At 37.9% G+C, this 15379-nt stretch overlaps 1 protein-coding gene across 2 annotated transcripts in view; it reads right to left on the bottom strand.

The window, feature by feature from the left end:
* Window positions 1–15379, bottom strand: part of LOC106592837 (calpain-1 catalytic subunit) — a 156125-nt gene that overhangs the window by 3774 nt on the left and 136972 nt on the right. For both annotated transcript variants that reach the window (XM_045702298.1, XM_045702299.1), the window contains 7 exons: window positions 3896–3961; window positions 3629–3686; window positions 3388–3452; window positions 3053–3121; window positions 1612–1690; window positions 1380–1493; window positions 1078–1136 (listed from right to left, as the gene is read on the bottom strand). In XM_045702298.1, coding sequence (XP_045558254.1) covers window positions 1078–1136; window positions 1380–1493; window positions 1612–1690; window positions 3053–3121; window positions 3388–3452; window positions 3629–3686; window positions 3896–3961 — 510 coding nt within the window. The remainder of the gene's footprint in view (window positions 1–1077; window positions 1137–1379; window positions 1494–1611; window positions 1691–3052; window positions 3122–3387; window positions 3453–3628; window positions 3687–3895; window positions 3962–15379) is intronic.

The raw sequence follows: 15379 nt of genomic DNA, 5'->3' as shown, positions 1-15379 counted from the left end.
ACCATAATGACACATTTTTGCTAATCTATTAAACATTTAAAACAGAAATACCTTATTTATGTAAGTATTCAGACCCTTTGCTATGAGACTTGAAATTGAACTCAGGTGCATCCTGTTTCCATTGATCATCCTTGAGATGTTTCTACAACTTGATTGGGGTCCACCGGTGGTAAATTAAATTGATTGGACATGATTTGGAAAGGCACACACCTGTCTATATAAGGTCCCACAGATGACAATGCATGTCAGACCAAAAACCAAGCCATGAACTCAAAGGAATTGTCCGTAGCGCTCCGAGACAGGATTGTGTCAAAGCACAGATCTGGGGAAGGGTACCAAAAAATGTCTGCAGCATTGAATGCCCCCAAGAACACAGTGGCCTCCATCATTCTTAAATGGAAGAAGTTTGGAACCACCAAGACTTTTCCTAGAGCTGGTAGCCAGGCCAAACTGAGCAATCAGGGGGAGAAGGGCCTTGGTCAGGGAGGTGACCAAGAACCCGATAGTCAGTCTGACAGAGCTCCAGAGTTCCTCTGTGGAGATGGGAGAACCTTTTCCAGAAGGACAAGCATCTCTGCAGCACTCCACCAATCAGGCCTTTATAGTAGAGTGGCCAGATGGAAACCACTCTTCAGTAAAAGGCACATGACAGCCCGCTTGGAGTTTGCCAAAAGGCACCTAAAGATTCTCAGACCATGAGAAACAAGATTCTCTGGGCTGATGATACCAAGATTGAACTCTTTGGCCTGAATGCCAAGTGTCACGTCTGGAGGACGTGGCACCATCCCTACGGTGAAGCATGGTGGTGGCAGTATCACGCTGCTAGTCAGAATTGTGGGAAAGATGAACGGAGCAAAGTACAGAGAGATCCTTGATGAAAACCTGCTCCAGAGCACTCAGCACCTCAAGACTGGGACGAAGGTTCACCTTCCAACAGAACAATGACCCTAAGCACACAGCTAAGACAACGCTGGAGTGGCTTCGGGACAGGTCTCTGAATGTCCTTGAGTGGCCCAGCCTTGAATGATACAGGATATTCATCTCAGATGCAGGACCCACCTCAGATAAAGTACTCACCTCAGTGATGTTCATCTCAGCCACTCCTTCTCCCTCTTTGTCTAGCTGCTGGAAAGATCCTGTAACAAAAGGAAGTACATTTATGAATGATAACTTTGATAGGATATGACCTGGGTCATGTCGATTAGGCACCAAATGGAAGAAAACAAGGAGGGACTACCTAGACTTGTGCAACAAGAAAAAAGGTTTTGAAGCATTAACGGTTGCGTACCCTAATGAACAGTGCCCAGATAACTGGTTTAGCATGCATTAGGTCTACACACAGTACATCCATCTTGATTAACTAACAGTACAGTACTTACTAAACATGGCTTCCAGTTTGACCAGGCAGCAGATGAAGTTGTCAAAGTCTATGGCCTCGTTCTCAGCATAGCGAGCCACTAGGACCTGATTCAGTCTGTTGTTCAGTTTAAAACCTATGAGGGAGATGGCAGAGTCAGTAGCGTGTGTGTGTGTGTGTGTGTGTGTGTGTGTGTGTGTCTGTGTGTGTGTGTGTGTGTGTGTGTGTGTGTGTGTGTGTGTGTGTAACTATACCTGCCGACTCCACAGCAAGTCGCATCTCATAGGAGCTCATGGATCCCGACTTGTCCATGTCATATTCTCTATAGATGACCTACCAATAAACACACAGATATCAAATTCTCTACAGATGACCTACCAATAAACACACAGATATCAAATTCTCTACAGATGACCTACCAATAAACACACAGATATTATAGACATAGGCCGGGATTCAATTTCAAGTCGTGTTATGTCGCAGCCGACTACATGCACAGCGTTTACCATGAAATGCGATCTCTGTGAACGTCATGGAAAATGCCTGTAAAATAAGCATTGTCAGATTCATAGTGCCTGGCACTATAGCACACCTTGGATTGAATCATGGCCATACAGATTTCAAAAGGTAGGAAATACACACATTTATTTTAATGATTCAGTATATTAGGTTCAAATGTATGGAAGTATACACTCAGTGGCCAGTTTATTAGGTACACCCATCTAGTACCAGGTCAGACCCCCCTTTTGCCCCCAGAACAGCCTGCATTCTTCTGGGCATGGAAACGTTGCTCAATTGGTATCAAGGGACCTAATGTGTGCCAGGAAAACATTCCCCACACTCCATTACACCACCAGTCTGTACGGTTGACACCAGGCAGAATGGGACCATGGACTCATGCTGCTGATGCCAAATCCTGACTCTGCCATCAGCATGACACAACAGGAACCGGGATTCGTTAGACCAGGAGATGTTTTTCTCCTCCTCATTGTCCAGTGTTGGTGATGGCCACTGGAGCTGCTTCTTCTTGTTTTTAACTGATAGGAGTGGAACCCTGTGTGGTCGTCAGCTGCAATAGCCCATCCATGACAAGAATAGACGAGTAGTGCGTTCCGAGATGACATTCTGTTGTACTGCCCCGTTATTTGACTATTTGTGGCCCGCCTGTTAGTTTGCACGATTGTTGACCCGGCGTGCCTGGCACCGACGATCATACCACGCTCAAAGTCGCTTAGGTCACTTGTTTTGCCCATTCTAACATTCAATCAAACAGTAACTGAATGCCTCGATGCCTGCCTGCTTTATATAGCGAGCCACGGCCATGTAACTCACTGTCTGTAGGAGCGAACCATTTTTTGTGAACGGGGTGGTGTACCTAATAAACTGACCACTGAGTGTATATGCTGTGTTATTCCTGTTATTGCAGTTGTACAAAAGGCTGTAGATTAATGCAGAGTCATATTAAATGAATCAGTATTGTGCACCTTCAAGCCAGATACAAACTGGGCCCTAAGGAATTGAATCAGGAATGAATCAAACCTTAGCTCTCACCAACAACAGTACATGGTTATAGAAGAACTAGGTATATGTCCCAAACCCTAATTGTCCAGGGTAACTCTAACCCAGATAGATCTCTGGGCCGTAGCGCATTATATTAGGAATAGGGTGCCGTTTAGGATTCAAGCCAGGTCTTACCAGCCACTTCCTGATCTTATTCCAGAGGATCTGGAACTCTACCAGGCCGAGACGGGCAGTGCCATCCTTCTGGGGGATTTGCTGGGTCAAGGAATGTAAAAAAAAAGGAAACTCTTCAGTCAGCCAATCAGAAACATGCTGCTAGTGTGGAGACCCTGTTCAATACAGACAGCAATAAAGGGAGCTGATTCGCAGGAGGGCTGTCGAATCAAAAGGGTTCTCAAGCCTATAGGGTCTTGAGAGACCACTGGCCAATCCCAACTCTTTAGAATTAGCAAGGGGAGGGCGAGTCCTGTCCAGAGTATGGGTGTGGAGAAAACAACGTGAAAGGATACATCCATAAGGTTGACCATGGTCCTACAGGACTCCATACTGAAGCCGTCTGTCTTCAGGTCTTCATCTGAAATCAAACAACAAACAGTCAAACTGATGATCTGAATCTTCCCACACCAGAACCCACAAGGCTACCTCCTGTCCTCCTGAAAAGGGGGGTCATACACCAACGGTGGACTGGGTTTGGGGTTTGGGCTATCAGGAAATTGGGGGTTCAAACCAAAGGAAAACTGCTGTACTCACGTCTAGTCACTACTCTGTTCAGGATGGTCCTAAGCTCGCGGACAGAAATCTCCATGTCCTAAAACACAGAAGGGCGATTGAGAAAAAAACAAGGCTTAGACATAGCGTAGGTTTAGGAAAATCTTCAAGGTCCAACCTTTAAACAATCTTGGAACAAATTAGTTCAAGAATATTTGTTATCTGAATTAGATATAGCATAGCTAATATTCCTACGACTGACATCTCTAACTTAGCTAACAGCTAACAGACCAATAAGGGAAAACCCACCTCTCCTGCCAGCTGAGCAAACATGGATTTGAAAGAGTCTTCAATGTCATCTTCACTGATGTCATCCTACAAGAGAACAGGTGAATACAAAAAAAAAATCAGGCTGTGAAATTACATTCAAACCATTTAATCAGAAGGCCAGGATGTACAATATAACAACCATAGTAACCGCCAAGACAGCTACATTGTCTACATTAGTTACTATATCTTATGTTCTATCCACAGTAGTTATGGTAGTGACTGTTCTATCCATAGTAGTTATGGTAGTGACTGTTCTATCCATAGTAGTTATGGTAGTGACTGTTCTATCCATAGTAGTTATGGTAGTGACTGTTCTATCCATAGTAGATATGGTAGTGACTGTTCTATTCATAATAGTGACTGTTCTATCCATAGTAGATATGGTAGTGACTGTTCTATTCATAATAGTTATGGTAGTGACTGTTCTATCCATAGTAGATATGGTAGTGACTGTTCTATCCATAGTAGTTATGGTAGTGACTGTTCTATCCATAGTAGATATGGTAGTGACTGTTCTATTCATAATAGTTATGGTAGTGACTGTTCTATCCATAGTAGTTATGGTAGTGACTGTTCTATCCATAGTAGTTATGGTAGTGACTGTTCTATCCATAGTAGATATGGTAGTGACTGTTCTATTCATAATAGTGACTGTTCTATCCATAGTAGATATGGTAGTGACTGTTCTATCCATAGTAGTTATGGTAGAAACTGTTCTATCCATAGTAGTTATGGTAGTGACTGGTCTATCCATTGTAGTTATGGAAGTGACTGTTCTATTCATAGTAGTTATGGTAGTGACTGTTCTATTCATAGTAGATATGGTAGTGACTGTTCTATTCATAGTAGTTATGGTAGTGACTGTTCTATCCATAGTAGTTATGGTAGTGACTGTTCTATCCATAGTAGTTATGGTAGTGACTGTTCTATCCATTGTAGTTATGGAAGTGACTGTTCTATTCATAGTAGTTATGGTAGTGACTGTTCTATCCATAGTAGATATTGTAGTGACTGTTCTATTCATAGTAGTTATGGTAGTGACTGTTCTATTCATAGTAGTTATGGTAGTGACTGTTCTATCCATAGTAGTTATGGTAGTGACTGTTCTATCCATAGTAGTTATGGTAGTGACTGTTCTATCCATAGTAGTTATGGTAGTGACTGTTCTATCTATAGTAGTTATGGTAGTGACTATTCTATCCATAGTAGATATGGTAGTGACTGTTCTATTCATAATAGTGACTGTTCTATCCATAGTAGATAGGGTAGTGACTGTTCTATCAATAGTAGTTATGGTAGTGACTGTTCTATCCATAGTAGTGAGGGTAGTGACTGTTCTATCCATAGTAGATATGGTAGTGACTGTTCTATTCATAATAGTTATGGTAGTGACTGTTCTATCCATAGTAGTTATAGTAGTGACTGTTCTATCCATAGTAGTTATGGTAGTGACTGTTCTATCCATAGTAGATATGGTAGTGACTGTTCTATCCATAGTAGATATGGTAGTGACTGTTCTATGCATAGTAGTTATGGTAGTGACTGTTCTATCCATAGTAGATATGGTAGTGACTGTTCTATTCATAATAGTGACTGTTCTATCCATAGTAGATAAGGTAGTGACTGTTCTATCCATAGTAGTTATGGTAGTGACTGTTCTATCCATAGTAGTTATGGTAGTGACTGTTCTATTCATAGTAGTTATGGTAGTGACTGTTCTATCCATAGTAGTTATGGAAGTGACTGTTCTATCCATTGTAGTTATGGAAGTGACTGTTCTATTCATAGTAGTTATGGTAGTGACGGTTCTATCCATAGTAGATATGGTAGCGACTGTTCTATTCATAGTAGTTATGGTAGTGACTGTTCTATTCATAGTAGTTATGGTAGTGACTGTTCTATCCATAGTAGTTATGGTAGTGACTGTTCTATTCATAGTAGTTATGGTAGTGACTGTTCTATCCATAGTAGATATGGTAGTGACTGTTCTATTCATAGTAGTTATGGTAGTGACTGTTCTATTCATAGTAGTTATGGTAGTGACTGTTCTATCCATACTAGTTATGGTAGTGACTGTTCTATCCATAGTAGTTATGGTAGTGACTGTTCTATCCATAGTAGTTATGGTAGTGACTGTTCTATCTATAGTAGTTATGGTAGTGACTATTCTATCCATAGTAGATATGGTAGTGACTGTTCTATTCATAATAGTGACTGTTCTATCCATAGTAGATAGGGTAGTGACTGTTCTATCAATAGTAGTTATGGTAGTGACTGTTCTATCCATAGTAGTTATGGAAGTGACTGTTCTAACCATAGCAGTTATGGTAGTGACTGTTCTATCCATATTAGTTATGGTAGTGACTGTTCTATCCATAGTAGTTAGGGTAGTGACTGTTCTATCCATAGTAGATATGGTAGTGACTGTTCTATTCATAATAGTTATGGTAGTGACTGTTCTATCCATAGTAGTTATAGTAGTGACTGTTCTATCCATAGTAGTTATGGTAGTGACTGTTCTATCCATAGTAGATATGGTAGTGACTGTTCTATCCATAGTAGATATGGTAGTGACTGTTCTATGCATAGTAGTTATGGTAGTGACTGTTCTATCCATAGTAGATATGGTAGTGACTGTTCTATTCATAGTAGTTATGGTAGTGACTGTTCTATCCATAGTAGATATGGTAGTGACTGTTCTATTCATAATAGTGACTGTTCTATCCATAGTAGATATGGTAGTGACTGTTCTATCCATAGTAGTTATGGTAGTGACTGTTCTATCCATAGTAGTTATGGTAGTGACTGTTCTATTCATAGTAGTTATGGTAGTGACTGTTCTATCCATAGTAGTTATGGAAGTGACTGTTCTATCCATTGTAGTTATGGAAGTGACTGTTCTATTCATAGTAGTTATGGTAGTGACGGTTCTATCCATAGTAGATATGGTAGCGACTGTTCTATTCATAGTAGTTATGGTAGTGACTGTTCTATTCATAGTAGTTATGGTAGTGACTGTTCTATCCATAGTAGTTATGGTAGTGACTGTTCTATTCATAGTAGTTATGGTAGTGACTGTTCTATCCATAGTAGATATGGTAGTGACTGTTCTATTCATAGTAGTTATGGTAGTTACTGTTCTATTCATAATAGTTATGGTAGTGACTGTTCTATCCATTGTAGTTATGGTAGTGACTGTTCTATCCATAGTAGTTATGGTAGTGACTGTTCTATCCATAGTAGTTATGGTAGTGACTGTTCTATCCATAGTAGTTATGGTAGTGACTGTTCTATCTATAGTAGTTATGGTAGTGACTGTTCTATCCATAGTAGATATGGTAGTGACTGTTCTATTCATAATAGTGACTGTTCTATCCATAGTAGATATGGTAGTGACTCTTCTATCCATAGTAGATATGGTAGTGACTGTTCTATTCATAATAGTTATGGTAGTGACTGTTCTATCCATAGTAGTTATAGTAGTGACTGTTCTATCCATAGTAGTTATGGTAGTGACTGTTCTATCCATAGTAGATATGGTAGTGACTGTTCTATCCATAGTAGATATGGTAGTGACTGTTCTATGCATAGTAGTTATGGTAGTGACTGTTCTATCCATAGTAGATATGGTAGTGACTGTTCTATTCATAGTAGTTATGGTAGTGACTGTTCTATTCATAGTAGATATGGTAGTGACTGTTCTATTCATAATAGTGACTGTTCTATCCATAGTAGATATGGTAGTGACTGTTCTATCCATAGTAGTTATGGAAGTGACTGTTCTATCCATTGTAGTTATGGAAGTGACTGTTCTATTCATAGTAGTTATGGTAGTGACTGTTCTATCCATAGTAGTTATGGTAGTGACTGTTCTATTCATAATAGTTATGGTAGTGACTGTTCTATCCATAGTAGATATGGTAGTGACTGTTCTATCCATAGTAGTTATGGTAGTGACTGTTCTATCCATAGTAGATATGGTAGTGACTGTTCTATTCATAATAGTTATGGTAGTGACTGTTCTATCCATAGTAGTTATGGTAGTGACTGTTCTATCCATAGTAGTTATGGTAGTGACTGTTCTATCCATAGTAGATATGGTAGTGACTGTTCTATTCATAATAGTGACTGTTCTATCCATAGTAGATATGGTAGTGACTGTTCTATCCATAGTAGTTATGGTAGAAACTGTTCTATCCATAGTAGTTATGGTAGTGACTGTTCTATCCATTGTAGTTATGGAAGTGACTGTTCTATTCATAGTAGTTATGGTAGTGACTGTTCTATTCATAGTAGATATGGTAGTGACTGTTCTATTCATAGTAGTTATGGTAGTGACTGTTCTATTCATAGTAGTTATGGTAGTGACTGTTCTATCCATAGTAGTTATGGTAGTGACTGTTCTATCCATAGTAGTTATGGTAGTGACTGTTCTATCCATAGTAGTTATGGTAGTGACTGTTCTATCCATTGTAGTTATGGAAGTGACTGTTCTATTCATAGTAGTTATGGTAGTGACTGTTCTATCCATAGTAGATATTGTAGTGACTGTTCTATTCATAGTAGTTATGGTAGTGACTGTTCTATTCATAGTAGTTATGGTAGTGACTGTTCTATCCATAGTAGTTATGGTAGTGACTGTTCTATCCATAGTAGTTTTGCTAGTGACTGTTCTATCCATAGTAGTTATGGTAGTGACTGTTCTATCTATAGTAGTTATGGTAGTGACTATTCTATCCATAGTAGATATGGTAGTGACTGTTCTATTCATAATAGTGACTGTTCTATCCATAGTAGATAGGGTAGTGACTGTTCTATCAATAGTAGTTATGGTAGTGACTGTTCTATCCATAGTAGTTATGGAAGTGACTGTTCTAACCATAGCAGTTATGGTAGTGACTGTTCTATCCATAGTAGTTAGGGTAGTGACTGTTCTATTCATAGTAGATATGGTAGTGACTGTTCTATTCATAGTAGTTATGGTAGTGACTGTTCTATCCATACTAGTTATGGTAGTGACTGTTCTATCCATAGTAGTTATGGTAGTGACTGTTCTATCCATAGTAGATATGGTAGTGACTGTTCTATTCATAGTAGTTATGGTAGTGACTGTTCTATCCATAGTAGATATGGTAGTGACTGTTCTATTCATAATAGTGACTGTTCTATCCATAGTAGATATGGTAGTGACTGTTCTATCCATAGTAGTTATGGTAGTGACTGTTCTATCCATATTAGTTATGGTAGTGACTGTTCTATTCATAGTAGTTATGGTAGTGACTGTTCTATCCATAGTAGTTATGGAAGTGACTGTTCTATCCATTGTAGTTATGGAAGTGACTGTTCTATTCATAGTAGTTATGGTAGTGACGGTTCTATCCATAGTAGATATGGTAGCGACTGTTCTATTCATAGTAGTTATGGTAGTGACTGTTCTATTCATAGTAGTTATGGTAGTGACTGTTCTATCCATAGTAGTTATGGTAGTGACTGTTCTATTCATAGTAGTTATGGTAGTGACTGTTCTATCCATAGTAGATATGGTAGTGACTGTTCTATTCATAGTAGTTATGGTAGTGACTGTTCTATTCATAGTAGTTATGGTAGTGACTGTTCTATCCATAGTAGTTATGGTAGTGACTGTTCTATCCATAGTAGTTATGGTAGTGACTGTTCTATCCATAGTAGTTATGGTAGTGACTGTTCTATCTATAGTAGTTATGGTAGTGACTGTTCTATCCATAGTAGATATGGTAGTGACTGTTCTATTCATAATAGTGACTGTTCTATCCATAGTAGATAGGGTAGTGACTGTTCTATCAATAGTAGTTATGGTAGTGACTGTTCTATCCATAGTAGTTATGGAAGTGACTGTTCTAACCATAGCAGTTATGGTAGTGACTGTTCTATCCATATTAGTTATGGTAGTGACTGTTCTATCCATAGTAGTTAGGGTAGTGACTGTTCTATCCATAGTAGATATGGTAGTGACTGTTCTATTCATAATAGTTATGGTAGTGACTGTTCTATCCATAGTAGTTATGGTAGTGACTGTTCTATCCATAGTAGTTATGGTAGTGACTGTTCTATCCATAGTAGATATGGGAGTGACTGTTCTATCCATAGTAGATATGGTAGTGACTGTTCTATGCATAGTAGTTATGGTAGTGACTGTTCTATCCATAGTAGATATGGTAGTGACTGTTCTATTCATAGTAGTTATGGTAGTGACTGTTCTATCCATAGTAGATATGGTAGTGACTGTTCTATTCATAATAGTGACTGTTCTATCCATAGTAGATATGGTAGTGACTGTTCTATCCATAGTAGTTATGGTAGTGACTGTTCTATCCATAGTAGTTATGGTAGTGACTGTTCTATTCATAGTAGTTATGGTAGTGACTGTTCTATCCATAGTAGTTATGGAAGTGACTGTTCTATCCATTGTAGTTATGGAAGTGACTGTTCTATTCATAGTAGTTATGGTAGTGACGGTTCTATCCATAGTAGATATGGTAGCGACTGTTCTATTCATAGTAGTTATGGTAGTGACTGTTCTATTCATAGTAGTTATGGTAGTGACTGTTCTATCCATAGTAGTTATGGTAGTGACTGTTCTATTCATAGTAGTTATGGTAGTGACTGTTCTATCCATAGTAGATATGGTAGTGACTGTTCTATTCATAGTAGTTATGGTAGTTACTGTTCTATTCATAATAGTTATGGTAGTGACTGTTCTATCCATTGTAGTTATGGTAGTGACTGTTCTATCCATAGTAGTTATGGTAGTGACTGTTCTATCCATAGTAGTTATGGTAGTGACTGTTCTATCCATAGTAGTTATGGTAGTGACTGTTCTATCTATAGTAGTTATGGTAGTGACTGTTCTATCCATAGTAGATATGGTAGTGACTGTTCTATTCATAATAGTGACTGTTCTATCCATAGTAGATATGGTAGTGACTGTTCTATCCATAGTAGATATGGTAGTGACTGTTCTATTCATAATAGTTATGGTAGTGACTGTTCTATCCATAGTAGTTATAGTAGTGACTGTTCTATCCATAGTAGTTATGGTAGTGACTGTTCTATCCATAGTAGATATGGTAGTGACTGTTCTATCCATAGTAGATATGGTAGTGACTGTTCTATGCATAGTAGTTATGGTAGTGACTGTTCTATCCATAGTAGATATGGTAGTGACTGTTCTATTCATAGTAGTTATGGTAGTGACTGTTCTATTCATAGTAGATATGGTAGTGACTGTTCTATTCATAATAGTGACTGTTCTATTCATAGTAGTTATGGTAGTGACTGTTCTATCCATAGTAGATATGGTAGTGACTGTTCTATTCATAATAGTGACTGTTCTATCCATAGTAGATATGGTAGTGACTGTTCTATCCATAGTAGTTATGGTAGTGACTGTTCTATCCATAGTAGTTATGGTAGTGACTGTTCTATTCATAGTAGTTATGGTAGTGACTGTTCTATCCATAGTAGTTATGGAAGTGACTGTTCTATCCATTGTAGTTATGGAAGTGACTGTTCTATTCATAGTAGTTATGGTAGTGACGGTTCTATCCATAGTAGATATGGTAGCGACTGTTCTATCCATAGTAGTTATGGTAGTGACTGTTCTATTCATAGTAGTTATGGTAGTGACTGTTCTATCCATAGTAGTTATGGTAGTGACTGTTCTATTCATAGTAGTTATGGTAGTGACTGTTCTATCCATAGTAGATATGGTAGTGACTGTTCTATCCATAGTAGTTATGGTAGTGACTGTTCTATTCATAGTAGTTATGGTAGTGACTGTTCTATCCATAGTAGTTATGGTAGTGACTGTTCTATCCATAGTAGTTATGGTAGTGACTGTTCTATCCATAGTAGTTATGGTAGTGACTGTTCTATCTATAGTAGTTATGGTAGTGACTATTCTATCAATGGTAGATATGGTAGTGACTGTTCTATTCATAATAGTGACTGTTCTATCCATAGTAGATATGGTAGTGACTGTTCTATCAATAGTAGTTATGGTAGTGACTGTTCTATCCATAGTAGTTATGGAAGTGACTGTTCTAACCATAGCAGTTATGGTAGTGACTGTTCTATCCACAGTAGTTATGGTAGTGACTGTTCTATCCATAGTAGTTATGGTAGTGACTGTTCTATCCATAGTAGATATGGTAGTGACTGTTCTATTCATAGTAGTTATGGTAGTGACTGTTCTATCCATAGTAGTTATGGTAGTGACTGTTCTATCCATAGTAGTTATGGTAGTGACTGTTCTATCCATAGTAGATATGGGAGTGACTGTTCTATCCATAGTAGATATGGTAGTGACTGTTCTATGCATAGTAGTTATGGTAGTGACTGTTCTATCCATAGTAGATATGGTAGTGACTGTTCTATTCATAGTAGTTATGGTAGTGACTGTTCTATCCATAGTAGATATGGTAGTGACTGTTCTATTCATAATAGTGACTGTTCTATCCATAGTAGATATGGTAGTGACTGTTCTATCCATAGTAGTTATGGTAGTGACTGTTCTATCCATAGTAGTTATGGTAGTGACTGTTCTATTCATAGTAGTTATGGTAGTGACTGTTCTATCCATAGTAGTTATGGAAGTGACTGTTCTATCCATTGTAGTTATGGTAGTGACTGTTCTATTCATAGTAGTTATGGTAGTGACGGTTCTATCCATAGTAGATATGGTAGCGACTGTTCTATTCATAGTAGTTATGGTAGTGACTGTTCTATTCATAGTAGTTATGGTAGTGACTGTTCTATCCATAGTAGTTATGGTAGTGACTGTTCTATTCATAGTAGTTATGGTAGTGACTGTTCTATCCATAGTAGATATGGTAGTGACTGTTCTATTCATAGTAGTTATGGTAGTGACTGTTCTATTCATAGTAGTTATGGTAGTGACAGTTCTATCCATTGTAGTTATGGTAGTGACTGTTCTATCCATAGTAGTTATGGTAGTGACTGTTCTATCCATAGTAGTTATGGTAGTGACTGTTCTATCCATAGTAGTTATGGTAGTGACTGTTCTATCTATAGTAGTTATGGTAGTGACTGTTCTATCCATAGTAGATATGGTAGTGACTGTTCTATTCATAATAGTTACTGTTCTATCCATAGTAGATATGGTAGTGACTGTTCTATCCAATGTAGTTATGGAAGTGACTGTTCTATTCATAGTAGTTATGGTAGTGACTGTTCTATCCATAGTAGTTATGGTAGTGACTGTTCTATCCATAGTAGTTATGGTAGTGACTGTTCTATCCATAGTAGATATGGTAGTGACTGTTCTATCCATAGTAGATATGGTAGTGACTGTTCTATGCATAGTAGTTATGGTAGTGACTGTTCTATCCATAGTAGATATGGTAGTGACTGTTCTATTCATAGTAGTTATGGTAGTGACTGTTCTATTCATAGTAGATATGGTAGTGACTGTTCTATTCATAATAGTGACTGTTCTATCCATAGTAGATATGGTAGTGACTGTTCTATCCATAGTAGTTATGGTAGTGACTGTTCTATCCATAGTAGTTATGGAAGTGACTGTTCTATTCATAGTAGTTATGGTAGTGACTGTTCTATCCATAGTAGTTATGGTAGTGACTGTTCTATTCATAGTAGTTATGGTAGTGACTGTTCTATCCATAGTAGTTATGGAAGTGACTGTTCTATCCATTGTAGTTATGGAAGTGACTGTTCTATTCATAGTAGTTATGGTAGTGACGGTTCTATCCATAGTAGATATGGTAGCGACTGTTCTATTCATAGTAGTTATGGTAGTGACTGTTCTATTCATAGTAGTTATGGTAGTGACTGTTCTATCCATAGTAGTTATGGTAGTGACTGTTCTATTCATAGTAGATATGGTAGTGACTGTTCTATTCATAGTAGTTATGGTAGTTACTGTTCTATTCATAATAGTTATGGTAGTGACTGTTCTATCCATAGTAGTTATGGTAGTGACTGTTCTATCCATAGTAGTTATGGTAGTGACTGTTCTATCCATAGTAGTTATGGTAGTGACTGTTCTATCCATAGTAGATATGGTAGTGACTGTTCTATCCATAGTAGATATGGTAGTGACTGTTCTATGCATAGTAGTTATGGTAGTGACTGTTCTATCCATAGTAGATATGGTAGTGACTGTTCTATTCATAGTAGTTATGGTAGTGACTGTTCTATCCATAGTAGATATGGTAGTGACTGTTCTATTCATAATAGTGACTGTTCTATCCATAGTAGATATGGTAGTGACTGTTCTATCCATAGTAGTTATGGTAGTGACTGTTCTATCCATAGTAGTTATGGTAGTGACTGTTCTATTCATAGTAGTTATGGTAGTGACTGTTCTATCCATAGTAGATATGGTAGTGACTGTCCTATTCATAGTAGTTATGGTAGTGACTGTTCTATTCATAGTAGTTATGGTAGTGACTGTTCTATCCATAGTAGTTATGGTAGTGACTGTTCTATCCATAGTAGTTATGGTAGTGACTGTTCTATCTATAGTAGTTATGGTAGTGACTGTTCTATCCATAGTAGATATGGTAGTGACTGTTCTATTCATAATAGTGACTGTTCTATCCATAGTAGATATGGTAGTGACTGTTCTATCCATAGTAGATATGGTAGTGACTGTTCTATTCATAATAGTTATGGTAGTGACTGTTCTATCCATAGTAGTTATGGTAGTGACTGTTCTATCCATAGTAGTTATGGTAGTGACTGTTCTATCCATAGTAGATATGGTAGTGACTGTTCTATCCATAGTAGATATGGTAGTGACTGTTCTATGCATAGTAGTTATGGTAGTGACTGTTCTATCCATAGTAGATATGGTAGTGACTGTTCTATTTATAGTAGTTATGGTAGTGACTGTTCTATCCATAGTAGATATGGTAGTGACTGTTCTATTCATAATAGTGACTGTTCTATCCATAGTAGATATGGTAGTGACTGTTCTATCCATAGTAGTTATGGTAGTGACTGTTCTATTCATAGTAGTTATGGTAGTGACTGTTCTATCCATAGTAGTTATGGAAGTGACTGTTCTATCCATAGTAGTTATGGAAGTGACTGTTCTATTCATAGTAGTTATGGTAGTGACGGTTCTATCCATAGTAGATATGGTAGTGACTGTTCTATTCATAGTAGTTATGGTAGTGACTGTTCTATTCATAGTAGTTATGGTAGTGACTGTTCTATCCATAGTAGTTATGGTAGTGACTGTTCTATCCATAGTAGATATGGGAGTGACTGTTCTATTCATAGTAGTTATGGTAGTTACTGTTCTATTCATAATAGTTATGGTAGTGACTGTTCTATCCATAGTAGTTATGGTAGTGACTGTTCTATCCATAGTAGTTATGGTAGTGACTGTTCTATCCATAGTAGTTATGGTAGTGACTGTTCTATCCATAGTAGTTA

The sequence above is a fragment of the Salmo salar genome, chromosome ssa19, assembly GCF_905237065.1.
Source record: "Salmo salar chromosome ssa19, Ssal_v3.1, whole genome shotgun sequence".
In the NCBI taxonomy this organism is placed as follows: Eukaryota; Metazoa; Chordata; class Actinopteri; order Salmoniformes; family Salmonidae; genus Salmo; species Salmo salar.
This window is presented reverse-complemented; position numbering and strand designations above follow the sequence as displayed.